Here is a 16,928-nt window from a genome sequence, read left to right as displayed (position 1 = left end):
TGGGGTTTAGTGGAGTCTTGCACAGACCTCCAAGTGCCCCTGAGCTGGTCACCCACCTTCAGCGTGGCTCGCCCTGAAGAGAGGGGCAAAGCCAGGGTCTTGCAAAGAAGAGGCAGTGCACAGAGGGAGGAGAGTGGACAGCCCATGACCACAGCTTCCTCCTGGCTGTCTCAGCTCCTCCCCCAAGGGCAGGCCCTGAGGGGAAAGGGGCAGCGGGGCACAGAGGAGAGAAGCAGCCTCTATGGACACCCAGGAACTGTGCGCCACGCAGGGCTGTTCCCTCCTGGTCCGGATTTACAACTGCCACCGTTGGTCTCCGCTTGCCTCTGCCGGCCAGGTCGGCGCTCCCCGGGTCTCCCACTCCCCAAGCTGCCCTTGGCCTTTCTCATTTTATCTATCTCGGAGGTGCTGGGAAAGCTGAGGAGAATCAGACCAGCTCCAGGTTCCCTCTCTCCAGCGTCCCCCATGTCCCCTGGCACCAGCACGAGAAGAAACGGCCACATGGTCCAGAGAGCCCCGCTCCCACCCCTGCTGCTCCTGTCACTGTTGATCCCAGGTGAGGAGGAAGGCGAGAGCCTGGGGAGGAGAGGCGAGGGTGGTACAGGGACTACAGGACCGCGGGCTCCGGAGCAAGTGCTCTGTGCCCGGGGCTGCTGGAGGAGCAGTTCCTGGTGTGGCCCTGACCTGCTGCCTCCTCTCCAGGCTCGTGGGCTGTGCCAGAGGCACAGCCACTTCACCGAGTGGCGGGGCAGACGCTTTCTGTGAGATGCCAGTACCCCCCCAAGGGCTGGCCCTACGAGAGGAAGAGCTGGTGTAAGGAGCTATCGGCGTCCAAGTGCACCAGGTTAATCACCAGCTCCGGTCCCCACAGGCTGGCTCAGGCCTCTCGATTCTCAATCTGGGACAACCCTAGCACCGGCCTCTTCATTGTCACCATGACTGGGCTGAAGGAGGAAGATTCAGGACACTACTGGTGTAGAATTTACCATGCTTCCGGCAACTCTGTCTCTAAGTCCATAAGGTTCTATCTGACGGTGTCTCCAGGTAAGCCTCTTCCTAGGGGTCCCCTGGCTCCCTTTGGGTGCCTCCTAGTTTCTTAGTCATGAAGCCAGGCTGCCCCCCCCATTCAGATCTCCTGGGAAGGTTGTTGGGAACAGGTGTCCCAGGGACTTGAATACATGCACACACACACACACACACACACACCCCTCACTCACTGTCTTGATGATTTACAAGCCTCGTCAAAGGTGCCCAAACAGATCATGGGAGCATTCTGACCCTGAGCTCATATGACCTGGCCACAGGGGAGCCCGAGACTGCCTGGCATTCTTAGAGAAGGCACCTGTACCTGGCACATAGTAGGTGCTCAGTAAATGTGTGGCCCTGGCCACAAACCACCCCCTGCCCCACCATATTGGTATCATGTTGGTCCGTCTATTCTTACTGGCCCAGATCAGGGGTCAGCAAACTCTGGTCTGAAAGCTAAGGATGATTTTTAAATGGTCGGGGGGAAAAAGTCGAAGAAAAATAATATTTTGTGTCACACAAAAATTACAGGAAATTCAAATGTCAGTGTCCACAAATAAAGGGTTTTTTGGAACACAGCCATGCCCATATGTTTATATATGATTTAAGGCCATTTTCATGCTACAGGAGCAGCTGTTCCAACAGAGACCATATGGCCCACAAGCCTAAAGTAGTTACTCTCTGGCCCTTTACAAACAAGTTGGCCAACATGAGTCTGAATCAGAGCTTCTCAAAGCATCTGTGGTTGCAACGGACTGAATGTTTGTGGCCTCCACAAAGTCATGGGTTGAAATCCTAACCTACAATGTGATGGTATTTGGAGGTGGGGCCTCTGGGAGGTGATGAGGTCATGAGGGTGGGGCCCCTATGAGTGGAATTAGTGCCCTTACCAAAGAGATCTCCAGCAAGCTCTCTCCTCCTCTTTCTGCCATGTAAAATGATAGCCTGCAGAGGTAACTCTCCAGAACCCCACCACACTGGTACCCTGACCTCAGACTCCCAGCTTCCAGGGTAAGAAATAAATTTCTGTTGTTTCCAAACCACCCAGGCTGTGACACTTTGTTATGGCAGCCCAAGTCTTGTTAAGACAGTGGTGGAGGACCTTTTCAAAACATCTCCAATCCATCAATGACTATCTTCTGGTAAAACACAATAAAAATGAATTACTAGAAAAATTAAATGAGAGAAAAACACACACATACAAAGCACAAGCCCAAAATGCTGATTTGATTTCACAGACATAAAATTACTTTTCAACAAAGACAATCAGAACAAACATAAGGGGGAAAAAAGTTCAGTTATAAAAACGGTTCCCATTGATTATTGAAAGTATGCATGTGGGTGATGGATGTTGTTGTTAACATTATAGCTGAAATCCAAGAAGGAATTCTAAATCAATTCCTACAAGCTCAATATTTTTGTTTTTAATTTTTACAAAAGGAAGCGAGCGATGCTATATTTTCAAAATGCATCCTCGATCCTTCATCAGGGGCTAGTTCCAAAATTTTATCTTATAAAGCTCTGTTTACATTTGAAATACCTGTTGATGAAAAAATGGTCTCTGGTTTTATGAATTTCCTATCATGTATCTTCTTTGGACAGATAATAAAATGCAAAACATTCCATCAAACTATCCAGGTTTCTCTACAAGCACTTTTGCAGACAAGATCACCTATTTTGCTGATAATTGTTACTGAATTAAGAACATGTCATGAAAGTTTATAGAAACTATCCTTCTAAGCCTCTTTTGTTTTGGCGCTTAGATCTCATTTGCCGTTTAAAAATATGTTGCGTCCTTCCCTGGCATGGAATAGCCTCAAAGCTGTGATATAACCAAGCCTGACCATGTGATTCCCATCTTTAAAAAGTTAGTACTGACCTGGTTTCTATCTTGCCAAGATAGTAGGAGTCCTTTTCGTAGCTCAAACATTCTCAACAGAACTGTCACCCTCAGTAATGAATCAGTGCAACCTGGCATACAATAACAACTCAGAGGGGTTTCCACATGATCACATAATAAAGAGAACGATTTCAAATTCAACGTGTTCATCTTTATGTAATTCACGATTTTTCCCACTTTGGTAGGCACGCGTACAGCTCAGCTGATATTTTCTCAGAGCAAGAATTTGAAGGAGGCGGTGCACTGGCTTACACTCTGATGCAAGTCTCCTTCATCTGAAGGACTGCTCCCGCGTGTTTTCCTGTCACATAGCAGCTATCAGAACATACTCGGACGCGAAACTGGAGCCCCAAACCACTGGTCGATAATAAAATCCTTCATAGTTCTATTCAGCTCAGGGCTAGTTGTGTTTTTGACAATGAAACGAAATGATACAGAGGAATACCTTCCTATCATCATGTTCAAATTGCCCGTAGTCTAAAAAGAATAACTATGTTTGCGATGTGCGTGCATTTTGCTCAAGTTGCCGTGAAAAACACCTTGCTAACTTTATTTGTCCCAGGAGTTGGTCTTCCTCCTCATTAGCCAATTCCTGAGTATGTTGAGCTAATGTGTCAATAAAGTGATATTTAATTTCCCTTCTTTGCCACAGACTAGCTCAACAAGGTAGAGCAGACACCTCTGTCACAGCCTTTCGATAATGTTTTGACACCTGTAGGTAGACATTTTGTCTTAGCAACACAAAGCGTTACTTTACAAGAAGCCCACAGAAGTCTAGAGTTACTAGGTGAAATACTGACTGCTTTGAAGAAAGTTGTAATTCAGGACTCTTCTAAAAACAAATAGCTCATTTTGAACTTGTGGTTTAATGTTTTGTAAGTGTCACTTGCTTTCATGATGTACTTGTTCCTTAGCCTCTTCACTGAACCTCAACAATGAACTCAGTGGGTTTGAGTGCCTCACCATTCATTAGAACTACAAACCTCATGCTATTTATGAGTGCCATAGTTTCCTGTTGCTGTCATCACAAATTTCCACAAATGTAGTGGCTTAAAACCACACGAATTTATGACTTCACAGTTCTATAGATCAAGAGTCCGGCATGGGTCTCACTGGGCTAAAATCAAGGTATCAGCAGCAGGCTGTATTCCTTTCTGGAGGCTCTTAGAATCTACTTCTTACGCATTCAGGTCTTGGACAGAATTCAGTTCCTTGTAGCTATAAGACCAGAGTCCCGTTTTCTCACAGGCTGCATAACTGAGAGCTTTCCCAGCTTCTAGCCGCTTCCACACATTCCTTGGCTTGTGGCCCCCTTCCTCTGTCTTTAAAGCCAGAAGCCGTTTTCAAGCTGCACTGCTCTCTGACTACAGCTGGGAAACATTCTCTGCTCTTAAATACTAATCATTAGCTCAGGTTCGCCCAGAATATCTCTCCACTTCAAGGTCCTTAACCTTAATCACATCTGCAAATCCCCTCTGGCCATGTGGGGTGACACTCACGGGCTCCTGAGATTAGGAAGTGGACAGGGTTCTGCTTTACCACAGTGAAGGATTCCATGTTCAGACATAACCAACGCAAACCCTTTGGAATGATCTCAGAAGGAAAAGCATCTTTGGAATTAATTCTGCTATCACCATTTGGTTTATTATTACTGCTACATCCCGAAAAGATGGGGCTTTTCTTGACACAATGCTCAGTGACTTTGTTTTGCTCTCTGTTAATTTAGTACTAGAATTAACTAATCACTACTCTACATTAGCTAATCATGTTAAACTCTAATTTAAAAAAAAAATGGATAGGGGCACCTGGGTGGCTCAGTCGGTTGAGCTTCTGACTTCAGCTCAGGTCATGATCTCATGGGTCGTGGGTTCGAGCCCCCCATCGGGCTCGTCAGCCCGCCAAAATGGATCCCACTTTGGATCCTCTGTCTCTCTCTCTCTCTCTCTCTGCCCCTCCCCTGATTGTGCTCTCCCCAAAATAAGTAAATATTTTTAAAAATAAATTCATAACGGATAGATTGAAAATGTCAATGATTATAAAAATTTATAAAAATAACTTTTTCAGGTCCTGATACACTTTTGGGTTATAGTCGAGCAACGAACCTTCAGGGATCATGGTCCTGCTCTGCTGCTGTCATGCAGCCTGCCCCATGTGTTACTCTCCGTGACAGTTTGCCACTACCTAAACTGATTGACATCCTGTTCCACCAGACCGGTTTACTAATCACATGCTTGGACCTTGAGGCAATGTCAGATTGATAAATTCCAAGATCCTTACTCCTGATTTCTATATTTACCTTGTGCAGGCAGGTTATAAATAATTTGTGGACCAGCATCCACCCACAGATCACACGCTGTAGCTCAGGACTAGAATTTTCCCTGAGTGTCATGAGAACCTCTTCTAGGTTGGGCACACGGGTTGCTCCCAGTAGTCACTCTGGGCAGCCTCAGAGAGAGTGCCCTTGTGGGACAGGGTCATGGCCACATGTCCATTGACCTGGGACTCTCTCCAGGGAAGCCCCTGGGCCATGGGATGTCCCAACATCAGGTACCCTCTCCCCCATGCCTCTCCCAGCCCTTCCCTCAGCTGTTCCCTTCATAGATCCTGGGTGGATGGGTATATAGACCTAGCTGAGGACACCGAGAGTCCCCATTTCCTGTCACAGCATTGGGGCTGACAGCACTCGTTTCCCTTCTGGGCCTCACCCATCCCCAGTAGTCATTATTCTCTCTTCATCCTTAATAGCCCCCATCACCTTTCCAGAGATGGCCTCCCACCAGCCTCCATCAAGAGCTCTGAGCACTGGTAGGTCTGGGGAGGCAGGGCAGTGGAGGTAGGGGACAGGGAGCTCGCAAAAGTTTCAGAATCAAGAGGGAGCCCCATAAAATGTACTTACCCAGATCATTGAGGCAGTGGGGTCTGCAGAGGGACCCAGAGTTCTGCGGCAGAACCAGGAAGGACAGGGGTGGGAAAGCAGTCTGAAAGTTCCCCGGGGAGGAGCCCCTTCCCCCTAATAGCGCCAGAAGTATGAGAATGGGAAGGGATGTCAGAGATGAGAGCCACTTAAAGACAGTGACTGTTTCCCCACTTGGGGAAGCTCGGAGCTAGACAGTGCCCTTCCAAACATGTAGACATGCTTGGAGAGAAGCCCCGGCCTCCTGACTCCCATTCCAGTGCTCTTCCTGGAGCCAAGAACACCTCCACAGGCACTGAATAGAGCCTAAACCACAGATCTGTCTGGTCTTAAGCCATGGGACTTCATAGCCCAGTCCCGACCCCAGAATTGGTTTTTTCCCAGGCTCTGAACTTCTGTTCCCAGTTCAGCCCAGGTCCCCATTCCAGCTTTCCTGCCAGCTAGAACAGATGTGCTGTCCCTCCAGCTAACTCAGATTCTTTTTCTTTCTCTGACAGCTTCCGCCTCCACGCAGGCCACCCGGGCTTCCCGTGGCCTGATCTCATCACAGACCCAGAGCTGTGTGTCCTCCACTGGAAGAGCCAGAGAGGCCCCCAGGACTTCCTCTGCCATCACTGCCCCTTCACAGTGAGTTCAAGGGTGGGACCCTCACGCACACGGCCCTGGCTCAGGGGCCCACAGCAGACAGCTGCCACCCCAACCGGCTCCCCTCCTCTCTGTTTTCTGTTCTCCAGGCAACAAAACTGCACCCTCCACTGTCACCCTGCAGCCCCCGGCGCTCTGGTCTCCGTGCTCTGTGGACTCCTTCTGGCCAAGAGCGTGGTGTTGTCAGCCCTGCTTGTCTGGTGAGTGGGTTTGGGTTGGGCTTGGGAGAGAATGAAGCAGGGAGGGGCTTCCGTCCCTGGACAGACGGTCAGACAGGGAATCAGCCAGTGAACACAGAGGCAAGAAAAATGATCCCCAGCAGGGCTGTCCAAATTAGACCCTCACTGACTGCCTGCTCACCACAGGATCACCTTTGTCTTTCCAAAACTCAGATGCTTTGTCCACATGTTTCCACCTGTTTTCTCCTCCCCACTTCTCCTCCTCCTTTCCTTCCCCTACCCCTCTCCCCCTCTGATTCAGTATCACTGACCTGTCCAACCAGGAAATCCCTCCCACTGCCTGCCCTTCCAGGAATGCCTGCCCAAACCCAGGGCACAGCCCCTTCCCAAGCGGTGACAGAGGGAGGGTATGCACAGGAGGGAGGGTCACGTCCAAGGAGAAGGGGATGCACAAGGCAAAGGTAGGTGGGGCTGAGGGAAAGGTGTGGCGACAGGGACCCATCAGGCAGAGCGCAGGCTTGCTGAAGGGGGGACAGCCTGTGGGGAGAGGGCAACAGGCTCAAAGAGCGGGTTTGAGTCACTTCCTGTATTTCTTCGCCCCTCCCATGTTAGGGCCTTAAGGAGTCGACATGCGCAACACAGAGGGAGGTCTCTGATGCACCCAGCTCGGTCCAGACTCCAGGCCTCAGGGCCCAAGAAGGATGGCCAGTATCCCCCAGGCTCCCCAGGGGCGCCTCCCTGACCTCTGAACCCTTCGCTCCTTGCAAAGAAAAGGCGGAAGTCCCCCAGAACTTGATCCAACACCCTTGGCTACACCCCTCACTCCAGTGTTGAGGATTTCTCAGCCTGGCCTCCTCCCAAGGTCCAGGCCCACGGCTTGCTCACACACAGCTGGCATCTGGGCCAGCACCATCCAGGGATGGGAGCCGAAGACCAGTGCAGTGGCTGTCCACCAATCTGGAGCCACCACGGCGGGCCACTCTGACCCCATCATCTTCTCCCCTAGGCCTCCCCCCATCCTCCTGCTCCCTGCCTCCTCCTCCTCCTCCTCCTCTTGTCCTTCCCCCTCTTCCTCCTCCCCTCCTCCTCTCCTTCCCCCTCCTCTCCCTTCTCCTCCTCCTCCTCCTCCCCTTCCCCTCCTGTCTGTGGCCCCACAGCTCAGCCAGGATCCCAGGTCACCCCCAGCATTTCTCTCTCCATCCCTGTTTGCTCGGCCACACTCTGCCAAGACCTCTGTTCTACTGCTCTCTGTGGCTTCTGCCTCTTCCTCCTCTTCCTCCCCCTTTGCAAATCCCCAGCCCCTGGCACCTGTACCCAGGCCACTCTTTCAGTCACCTAACTGGCGTCCTGCCTTTGGTCTCCACCTCCTAGATTGTTCCCCCTTGTCCGTCCTTTCTCAACAACACCTCTGTGCATTTTTACTGCACAGGAGGTGGGGGCCTCTGCTCTGCCAAGTTCAGCCACCCTAGTCACCATCACCACGTCACTATGTACCACGCTTACTGCCCTTGAAGCCACCAAGATGGCCACAGGCTCTGGCGAGGAGTCGCCCCCCCCTTGTCCTGCACAAGCTGAGTGGGAGGCTCCACAGTGGAGACCACCCTGGTCTGACCCGAGGCACTGCCCCTCGTAGGACTGCTGTGTCTCTGACACTTACTATCTCGGTGTCGGACTTCCCAGACTGAGCCTCTAAATTTATCTTTTCTCTCCTGTCCTTCCTCTATTTTTCTTTATTCCTACTTTCTGGGAAAGTTTCTCAAGGTTGCATTCCGGTTCTTCTATTCAAAGATTTACCGTTTATGCTCTCACATCTTAAAATGTCTAAAGGGTCTATTTGTGCTCCGAATGTTCCTTTACAACACGTGTGTTTGCTTTGGCGACGCCATTTTTTCTCGGGCAGTGTTAAAGTTTTAACTTTTGAGGGTTGTGGTGTTTTATTTTTTTAAGCCTTGTCTGTTTTCTGTTTCCCCCAAATACCTTTTCCTATCTTTCGTTTTCTCCTTTCGTTGACCGCTGTCTTTCCTCAGAACTTTCTGGAAGCCTCTGCTGCTTCTTGGCAGAGCACCGGTATTTAAAAGCTTGGAGGCCCTGTGTGTGTTGCAGAGATTTGTGGACTCTACGTTGATTTGGCAAGGGTGTTGTTACGGGCTGTTATGTGCCCCCCTCCATTTATATGTTCAAATCCCAACTCCCAAGGTGATGAGGGAGGAGCCCTCACAAATGGGATTCTGCCCTTACAAAGCTCCTTACAAAGCTCCCTGGCTCCTTCTACTCTGTGACGACGCGGTGAGGGGACAGCCCTATAGGAACCAGGAAGGTCTCACCAGACACACAATCTGCCAGCAACTTGGCCTCGGACTTTCCAGCCTCCAGAACTGTGAGAAGTAAGAGCTGCTGACGCCCCTCGGTCCGTGGCATTTTTGTCTCAGCCACTAAGCGAACTAAGACAAGCACCGCTTCATTTTTTTCTGACAGCTCAGTGTCTCCAAAAAGGTGCTTTGAACCGTCCTCCTGGGGATATAAGCCTGGTTCTAGGCACCAGCTGTGGCAAAGCAGCTTCCGTTTTCACTCACTCAGGCCCCAGGTGGAACGCAGTGTCCTTCTCCAAGGTGCCTGGTGCCCTGGGAGGGCGTCTCTGTGACAGACCCTCCTCAGAGACTAACCTGTGGGTTCTCTGTCGGGTGAGAGAGAGAGAGCGAGGAGGGAGAAAGGATGGGGGCAGCTGACCCACTCACTCTGTCTCACGGGGGGGCAGAGAAGCTAGGAGCCAGACTGCTTCTCAACCCCAGTCCCCAGCTTGTAGTTCGCATCCTGAGGTCCCCCCACCTCCGATTCCTAAGGCTTCCTGGGTTTCTAAGGTAAAAAAAAGACTTGCTTCTTATGCCTCCCTCCCCCACGTTTCTCTGGTCCGTTAAAGTCGTCCAAATGTTACCCAGCTTTAAGACTTCCATGGAGCTCTCCCTTCATCCTTGAGGATGGATTTATGCAATTCTTGCCCATTTATCACCACTTCCCTCACACAGCTTGCCCATGTCTTCAGCAGGAGCAGAGGGGCCTCAAATTTTCCATCCAATCACCCCTTCCAGCTCCCACCACCCTGGGCAGGAAAGAGCGAGATCCCAGATCTCCACTTGCTCCTGTAAAGACTCCTGGCCTCTTCTCCACCCTCCGTCACAGCCAGTGCTGGGACCCCCAGACCTGCGGCTTCATTCCTTCCTTCCCTGCCCACCCTAGTCCCAAAAGCCCGGGGCTCCCTGGTCCGCCCTCATCACCCAGGATGGCATCTCAGTAAGACCTTATGAATTCATCAGATGAGCCCCATTTCCCACTCTTCCCCAAATTCGTACGTCTTTTTTGCTCTGCCCTCTGAAACATGAGCCCTTGTGAGCTCAACTTCTCTGAACATCGCCTTCCTACTTTCAAGGAAATCTGCGCCTCCTAGGAGAACACTGCTCTCTCTGTCGTTCTGGCCCACGGTGGCATTTCACTCTCCTTCACCACTAGGCCGGGGTGGGGGAGGGGGGGTCCTTTTCACTCCTCACTGCCACTTCCTACCTTTTTATCCTCCCTAAAGCAGCACCACAATCTGAATTCCTGCCACCGGATTGTACCGTAGACCATGTCCATCAGTGTAGCATCTCTATATAATCGGGAGTCCCCCTCTTCTCACCGGTCTTAACTGCTGGCTCACTGTCACTTCCCATGGCTACTGTCACAATGTTTGGTGAGCTGAGGCCATTTGGACTCATAGATGATCCTTCCAAATCCCTGGCCACCTGGTTCCTGACCTCCTCTCCTGCAATGATCTCGTCCCCTTCTCTGCCTCAACCTCCCATTCAGTTGGTCAGCAGGAATAGCAGCTCCCCTCCTTGGTCTCAACTCTGAGCACCCACCTGCCAGCCCCCACCTGTCTCTCTAGCTCAAGCCAACCTGATCATGGTGTCTCTTCAACACCACTGGGATCCATGACCCTCTAGTCCTGCCAGCTCGTCCCTCTCCCTTACCTCACTCGTGCCTTTCTTTCCCTTGGATTCCATGGCCCATACTCACAATCACTCTTTGGCACAGAGTCTCAGTTCCTCTTCCCCCCTCTGCTTTCATTGAACTCTCCTGGCACACCTCCAGCCCTGGTTGTATCCAGCTTTCCATTTCTCCATCCTGCAGCTTGTCCTAAGGCTGAATGTGGCCGGAGAAAAGCAACTTATCATGCTGAAGTGTCTCCCTGTAACCACATGGTCTCCACCCTAGACCTCTATTTCATGCCATCCTCTGGTCCCTCAAACTCCAGTGCCCACTCTTCACCCTCTGCTGGTGTCCTTGCACCCAAACTCACTAAAAACAATGAGGCCTATTCAGTCCCGCTGCACCTGTCAATCATCCCCCTTCTTTACCCCAGGCTCACTCTCTTCTCCCAGTTCCCAATGCAGGCCAAACTCTCCACATAAGACCCATCCCATCTTCTCTTGTCTACACAAGAAAATCGCTCCAGAAGTTCTTTGCCCTCTCACGTGTCACAACAGTCAGAATATAAACAGGCTTAAGGGCGCGTGGGTGGCTCGGTCTGCTAAGCGTCCGACTTCAGCTCAGGTCATGACCTATTGGTCTGTGGGTTCAAGCCCCACGTGGGGCTCTGTGCTGACAGTTCAGAGCCTGGAGCCTGCTTCGGATTCTGGGCCTCTCTCTCTCTCTCTCTCTCTGCCCCGCCCCTGTGTACATTCTCTCTCTCTCTCTTTCTCAAAAATAAACATTAAAATTTTTTTTAATAAATAAAAATAAATGGGCTATGACATATTTAAAAACCCTCTCTTGACCCCATAGCATCTCTACCTACTCCTCCACATTCTATTGCCCTTTACAACCCAACCATAAAAGGAGTGGAAACACTCTCAGCCCCCAATGTATCTCTTCTTGTTGTCTCTTGAACCCCTTCCAGTCGGGCCCTTGTGCCACTCCCTGCAACATCTTGCCACAGTGTCCAGTGACTTCCACATTGTTAACTCCAGAGGCCCATCCTCAAAAGTCATCATATTGAAAAGATGAACTGTGCTGGATGTGACCCACCACACCACCTTCTTGAAATGCTTTGTTCCCTTGGTTTCCAACAACCAACAACAAAATCATGTTGTTTGCCTCCCAGCTCATTTGATGCTGTGTAATCAGTTACCCAAAAACTCCGTAGCATAAGACTACAAATGACATGTTTATGATCTCAAAGACAGCTCTGGGGGGAGTCAGAAATCTGGGAACATCTTAACTGGGTGCTCCTGATTCAGAATCTCACATGCAGTTGCAGTCAGGACATCGGTGAGAACTGGAGTCATAGGAACACTTGACATCTTGGACCACTTCCAAGATGGCTCACCCAATGGGGATGGCTCACCCACACGGTTGTCAAGACGAGGCCTCAGTTTCCCACCATGTGAACCTTACTTCATGATGTGGGAGATCACAGAGTGACCGATCCAAGAAAGACTGAGGAGGAAGTCATGGTGCCTTTCATAACCTAGTCCCTGAAGTCATACATCGTTACTTCTGCCATTCTATTCATTAGAAGCTGGTCGCTGGGGCCAGCCCACACTCAAAGGGAGAGAGATTGGACTCCATCTCCTGAAGGAAGGGATACAGAACCACACCGTATATACTCTGGCCACAAATTATTGACATTTCTCCCACATTCAAAATACACTCATGGGTGAAAGGAGTTGAAAGGTAAAAATGAAAGAGATACACACATCCCCTCCCCCAAAGACCTCCGCAAATCTCACCCAATTGTGGCATCAGCGTTAGGTCCAGAAGACTGTCGTATAAATCAGGACCAGGTATGGCAGAGGAACCTCAAGGACAGTCCCTGGCATACAGCTCCTCGGTTTTCAGTATGAGGACCCATGGGCTGAAGAGACAAGTTATCTGCCAGATGCAAACCCAACATACAATGGTGATACGGGCCTGGGATAGCACCGAGAGACATCCCTGGTCAAAAGAGGGGGAGACTGGAGGCAAATGGAGCACTGATCCACAGAAAAACTGGAGTTCAGCTGGGCAGATGTTGGAAATTCCATGATCTGGACTCTGGGCTACATGTACCTGGGAATAATTGATCATGGGTCTTGGCTCCACCCCCTGGGGTCTTGCTTTCCCCTCTGAGGCATCCTTCACCTTCCAGGAAGGCAGTCTATATGTACAGCTTCATAGTTTTCTCAACTGCTTCTTTCCAATAGAATCTGGGGGGCACAAGGGTCTACAAGGGTCTTTTTTCTTAGTTTTATACTCTGGTCCTTTCAGTCCACACTGGTAGTGTTTTGTGAATAGCATTTTCTTTTAAAAATGTGTGGGTCTCCTGTGAATCTTATTGAAATCCACTCAATTAGACAAAAGCCACACTCACAAATGTCTTCATTTGTGAAGATAATGTCTCTTCCATACCTTGGGCTTTTGCTGAGAAGCTGAGGGAAATGTCTTTTAACTCTTTAGAAGCCCTCTAGTTTCATTGAAAGAATCTGTGAGGCACATACTGTCAAGCTCCTTCGAGGGTATTAATTACCTTTCTCTTCCTAAGGTCTCAACAAGGGATTTCACAGTCACCTTTGGTTTCATCTTTAGACCCTATTTTCCTGACAGCACTCTGGATTTCATTTTAGCCTCATTACTGTCCAAAGATACCGAGAATTTCCAAAGCCATCAGGTTCTGGCTCCTTCGTGTTGAATAACCCTGCCTATAGTTTACGTCCCTGTTCTCACATTTTCCAATAAGCCACAAGAAGAAACCAGGCAGCATCCTCAACACTTCGACCGGAAATCTCGGCTACACCAACCCAGTTCATTAAGTATTTTTTCTACGTGCCACATTACTGCAGGTGGCAATGCTGCTAAACCTTCTGCCACTTCATCGCAAGGATCCTTTTTCCTTCTCCGCTACTGGCTAAGCGAGTTTGGAGAACATTCTTAAGGTCTGTATCAGTAGAAAAAGGAGAACTGATAATATCCACGTTACCAAGCTATTTGCATTTCTAAGTAGGATGATATATTCATAAAGCATCAGGCATACGGAGGACACTGAACAAAGGCCGAGCTTCAGAGGGAGTGGGGTAGAGTAGAAAGAGGACCCACCTGTTACACAGCAGAGGAAACTCAGAGCTGATCTCGGCTGGAGGGACAGATAACCTACGGGGAATGGACTCCAGTCTTCTTGGTGGAGAGCAGAAGGGAACCCAGGAAAGAATCAGGGTGAGGAAACTGACCAGCCTGGGCTGAGAACACATGCATATTCACTACCACCCCTCTTCTGGCCAACAGTGGCCAGAAGTGGCAGCCTTCTGGGGCTCCTGGGTGGCTCAGTCTGTTAAGCGTCCGACTTTGGTTCAGGTCATGATCTCGCGGTCCGTGAGTTCGAGCCCCGTGTCGAGCTCTGTACTGACAGCTCAGAGCCTGGAGCCTGTTTCAGATTCTGTGTCTCCCTCTCTCTCTGACCCTCCCTCGTTCATGCTCTGTCTCTCTCTCTCTCAAAAATAAATAAACGTTAAAAAAAAAAAAAAAGAAGTGGCAGCCTTCCTCCTTGCCAGGAGGCTGTGGTGACCAACCCGGTGTAATGGGACAAAGAAGGGGCTGCCTCTGAATCTGGTGCCATTCTGTAGCAGTTCCTGCCCCCCCACCCTGCTCTGGCTGCAGGTGGAAAATGCACTGGAAACCCTGCTGGAACTCAGGAGCCCAGATGCCAGTTAAGCCACCTGCTTCTTCAGCTGGTCATTGACCTTCTCCAGACCCGTATCCTCACCTGTAGGGAGATACATATTACCACCACACTGCTGTGAGGATTTAAATAAACAGTGCAAGTGGACAAGCCTTGCAAATTATAAAATTACGTGAATATATATTGTGTCCTAAGTTTTCTTCCAATTCTAAAACTGTCCTGGATACGCACATTTGATCTCCAGAGGACCAACTTTTCTGCTTTGCCCTGTTTTCTCCACCGTTGCTTTTCTTCTTCTTCTTCTTCTTTTTTTTTAAGTTTATTTATTTTTTAGACAGAGAGAGACAGAGCGTGAGCAGGGGAGGGGCAGAGAGAGAGGGAGACACAGAATCCGAAACGGGCTCCAGGCTCTGAGCTGTCAGCACAGAGCCCAACGCGGGGCTCGAACCCACGAGCTGTGAGATCATGACCCGAGCCAAAGTCGGACACTCAACCGACTGAGCCACCCAGGCGCCCCTCCACCATTGCTTTTCTTTATCCTCCGTTCTCCAGTTGGCCCCCAGATGCCCTGGAGCCCCCATGGGTACTGTTCTGAGCAGGGACAGGTGCTGCACGTAAGCCCAGTGAGTGGAGGGACACAGGTGAGCAAGGCTTAGAAACGAGACCCTGATTAGTTTTCTGGGCTCAGCCCCGCATAAGCTGGTGCAAGTCACCGTCCCTCTCTGAACTTCTGTCTCTTTCTCTGGAAAAAGAAGGGGATAAAGATCAGTTTTGAAGCCCCTTCCACAGGAGGCTAAGCTGATGAGCACGATACAGACACTTTCTGGTGCCCAACTAGGGCTGCCGAGGACAGAGCACCATGGGACACAAAAGAGCCAGCAGCTCTTGAACACAGCTTCGAGTCCAGGGGCCCCTGCAGAAGATTCCAGTGGTGGCTGAGGGAAGGAGCACTGGTGTAGGAGCAAAGTTGGACAGGAGGTGGCTGGGGAGGGATGGAAGAAGCAGGACACTAGTGGGCACCAGAGAGTGGCAGAAGGATCCCAGCAAGGATGGGTGTGATATTGCAATTTATAATAAATGTGTATTGTGATCTTTATTCATGGTTCCTGTTCACCGCTGCCGAAATCCTTGGAATTTCCTGAGTGAACAAAGCCTCATTTGCTCCTGAAATGGAAGTATCTTTTGTCACGTCTGGTCTCTTGGTTTCAGTTCCCAAAATGGCTTCAGAGCCATAAGGGTGACATGGGTGCCCTGTTAGTCATAACAAGCCGTTTGCCACCACCTCTGAGTTTATGCTAACAGGGTGGTATTTGGAAATCCCCAAAGGAAGGGGGCTGGTTGCCAGGGAAACCAACCATGATTAGAAGGTCGGAACTTCTAATCCCATCCCCTGATTTCCCGGGAGGGGAGAGAGGCTGAAAGTTGAATCAATCACCGACAGCCAATAATTTAATCAATTGTGCTTATGTAACGGAGCCTCCAACAAGAAAGGAGGGGGCTTCTGGAGCCTCAGCTTGGGGAACCAGAATGCCCCCACATGCCGCTGTCCCGGGCCCAAAAGCCACGGGGACAGAAGCTCCTGCGATTGGAAACTCACCTGTGTATTGCTTCATCCGGCTGTTGATTCGTACCCTTTAATATCCTTTGGAACAGACTGGTAATCCTTTGTAATAAACCAGTAATCTAGTGAGTAAACAAGTTTCCTGAGTTCTGTGAGCCACTCTACAAATTAGTCGAGCCTGAAGAGGGGTTGTGGGAACCCCCAGTTTGTAGTCCAGGACCTGTGACTGGCATCTGAAGTGGGGGCGAGCCCTTCACCTGCGGGATCTGATGCTAACTCCAGGTCAATACTGTCAGAGCCGAGGTAACGTGTGGGACACCCAGCCAGTGTCCATGAAGAACTGTGTGAATTGCTTGGTTGGTACGGAAAAAAACTCACAGCTTAATGAGTAACTTTGCTACGAAGTCGCATCAGTCTTTGGAGTGGCCATCACCTCACGTGCTCCCTAGAGAGAGCACAAAGTCCCAGGAAGGCACTGGAGCCCCCTGTCTCATCTCCACTCACCCCGAAGAGTCTGGTAGCATGCTGGTACCCAGGGACTGTTCGGGCTCCCAGGTTTGGTTTTTTGTTTTTTTTTTTCCCTCAGAAATCCACCTCTGTTTCCCAGTCCTCAGCCTTCCTTCTGGGCTCCTCTGAGGTCCAGGATCCATACCAGGCCCAATGTGGGAAATTCTGGTGAAGTCAGCCGACTTGCTTGGGCAGACCTGAATTTCTGTTCATAATGGAAATGCTGAACATACTGGAGAAATCTGAATACAGACTGGGTAGTACAAGCTACTAAGAAATGGGGGAGAGGGGGTTGTGTTTTATTTTTATTTGTTTGTTTATTTATTTATTTATTTTGAGAGAGAGAGAGAATGAGAGAGCAAGGGAGGGGCAGATAGAGAGGGAGAGAGAGGATCCCAAGCAGGGTCCCCACTGTCAGCCCCCAATGTGGGGCTCGAACTCACAAACGGTGAGATCATGACCTGAGCCGAAATCAGGAGTCCGGAAGCTTAACCGACTGAGCCAACCAG

At 50.1% G+C, this 16,928-nt stretch overlaps 1 protein-coding gene across 1 annotated transcript; it reads left to right on the top strand.

Annotated features, from left to right (window-relative positions):
• Window positions 1–501: 501 nt before the first annotated feature.
• On the top strand, window positions 502–14,383 carry NCR2 (natural cytotoxicity triggering receptor 2). The gene is made up of 6 exons (XM_047103037.1): window positions 502–556; window positions 703–1,044; window positions 6,338–6,467; window positions 6,575–6,685; window positions 8,097–8,114; window positions 14,344–14,383. The coding sequence occupies exons 1-6, from the start codon at window positions 502–504 to the stop codon at window positions 14,381–14,383; spliced, it is 696 nt and encodes a 231-aa protein (XP_046958993.1).
• The last annotated feature ends 2,545 nt before the right edge of the window (window positions 14,384–16,928 follow it).

This window comes from Lynx rufus, unplaced genomic scaffold (assembly GCF_022079265.1).
Source record: "Lynx rufus isolate CCGP_SWC_20201006 ecotype Redwood Valley unplaced genomic scaffold, mLynRuf1.p SCAF_6, whole genome shotgun sequence".
In the NCBI taxonomy this organism is placed as follows: domain Eukaryota; kingdom Metazoa; phylum Chordata; class Mammalia; order Carnivora; family Felidae; genus Lynx; species Lynx rufus.
This window is presented reverse-complemented; position numbering and strand designations above follow the sequence as displayed.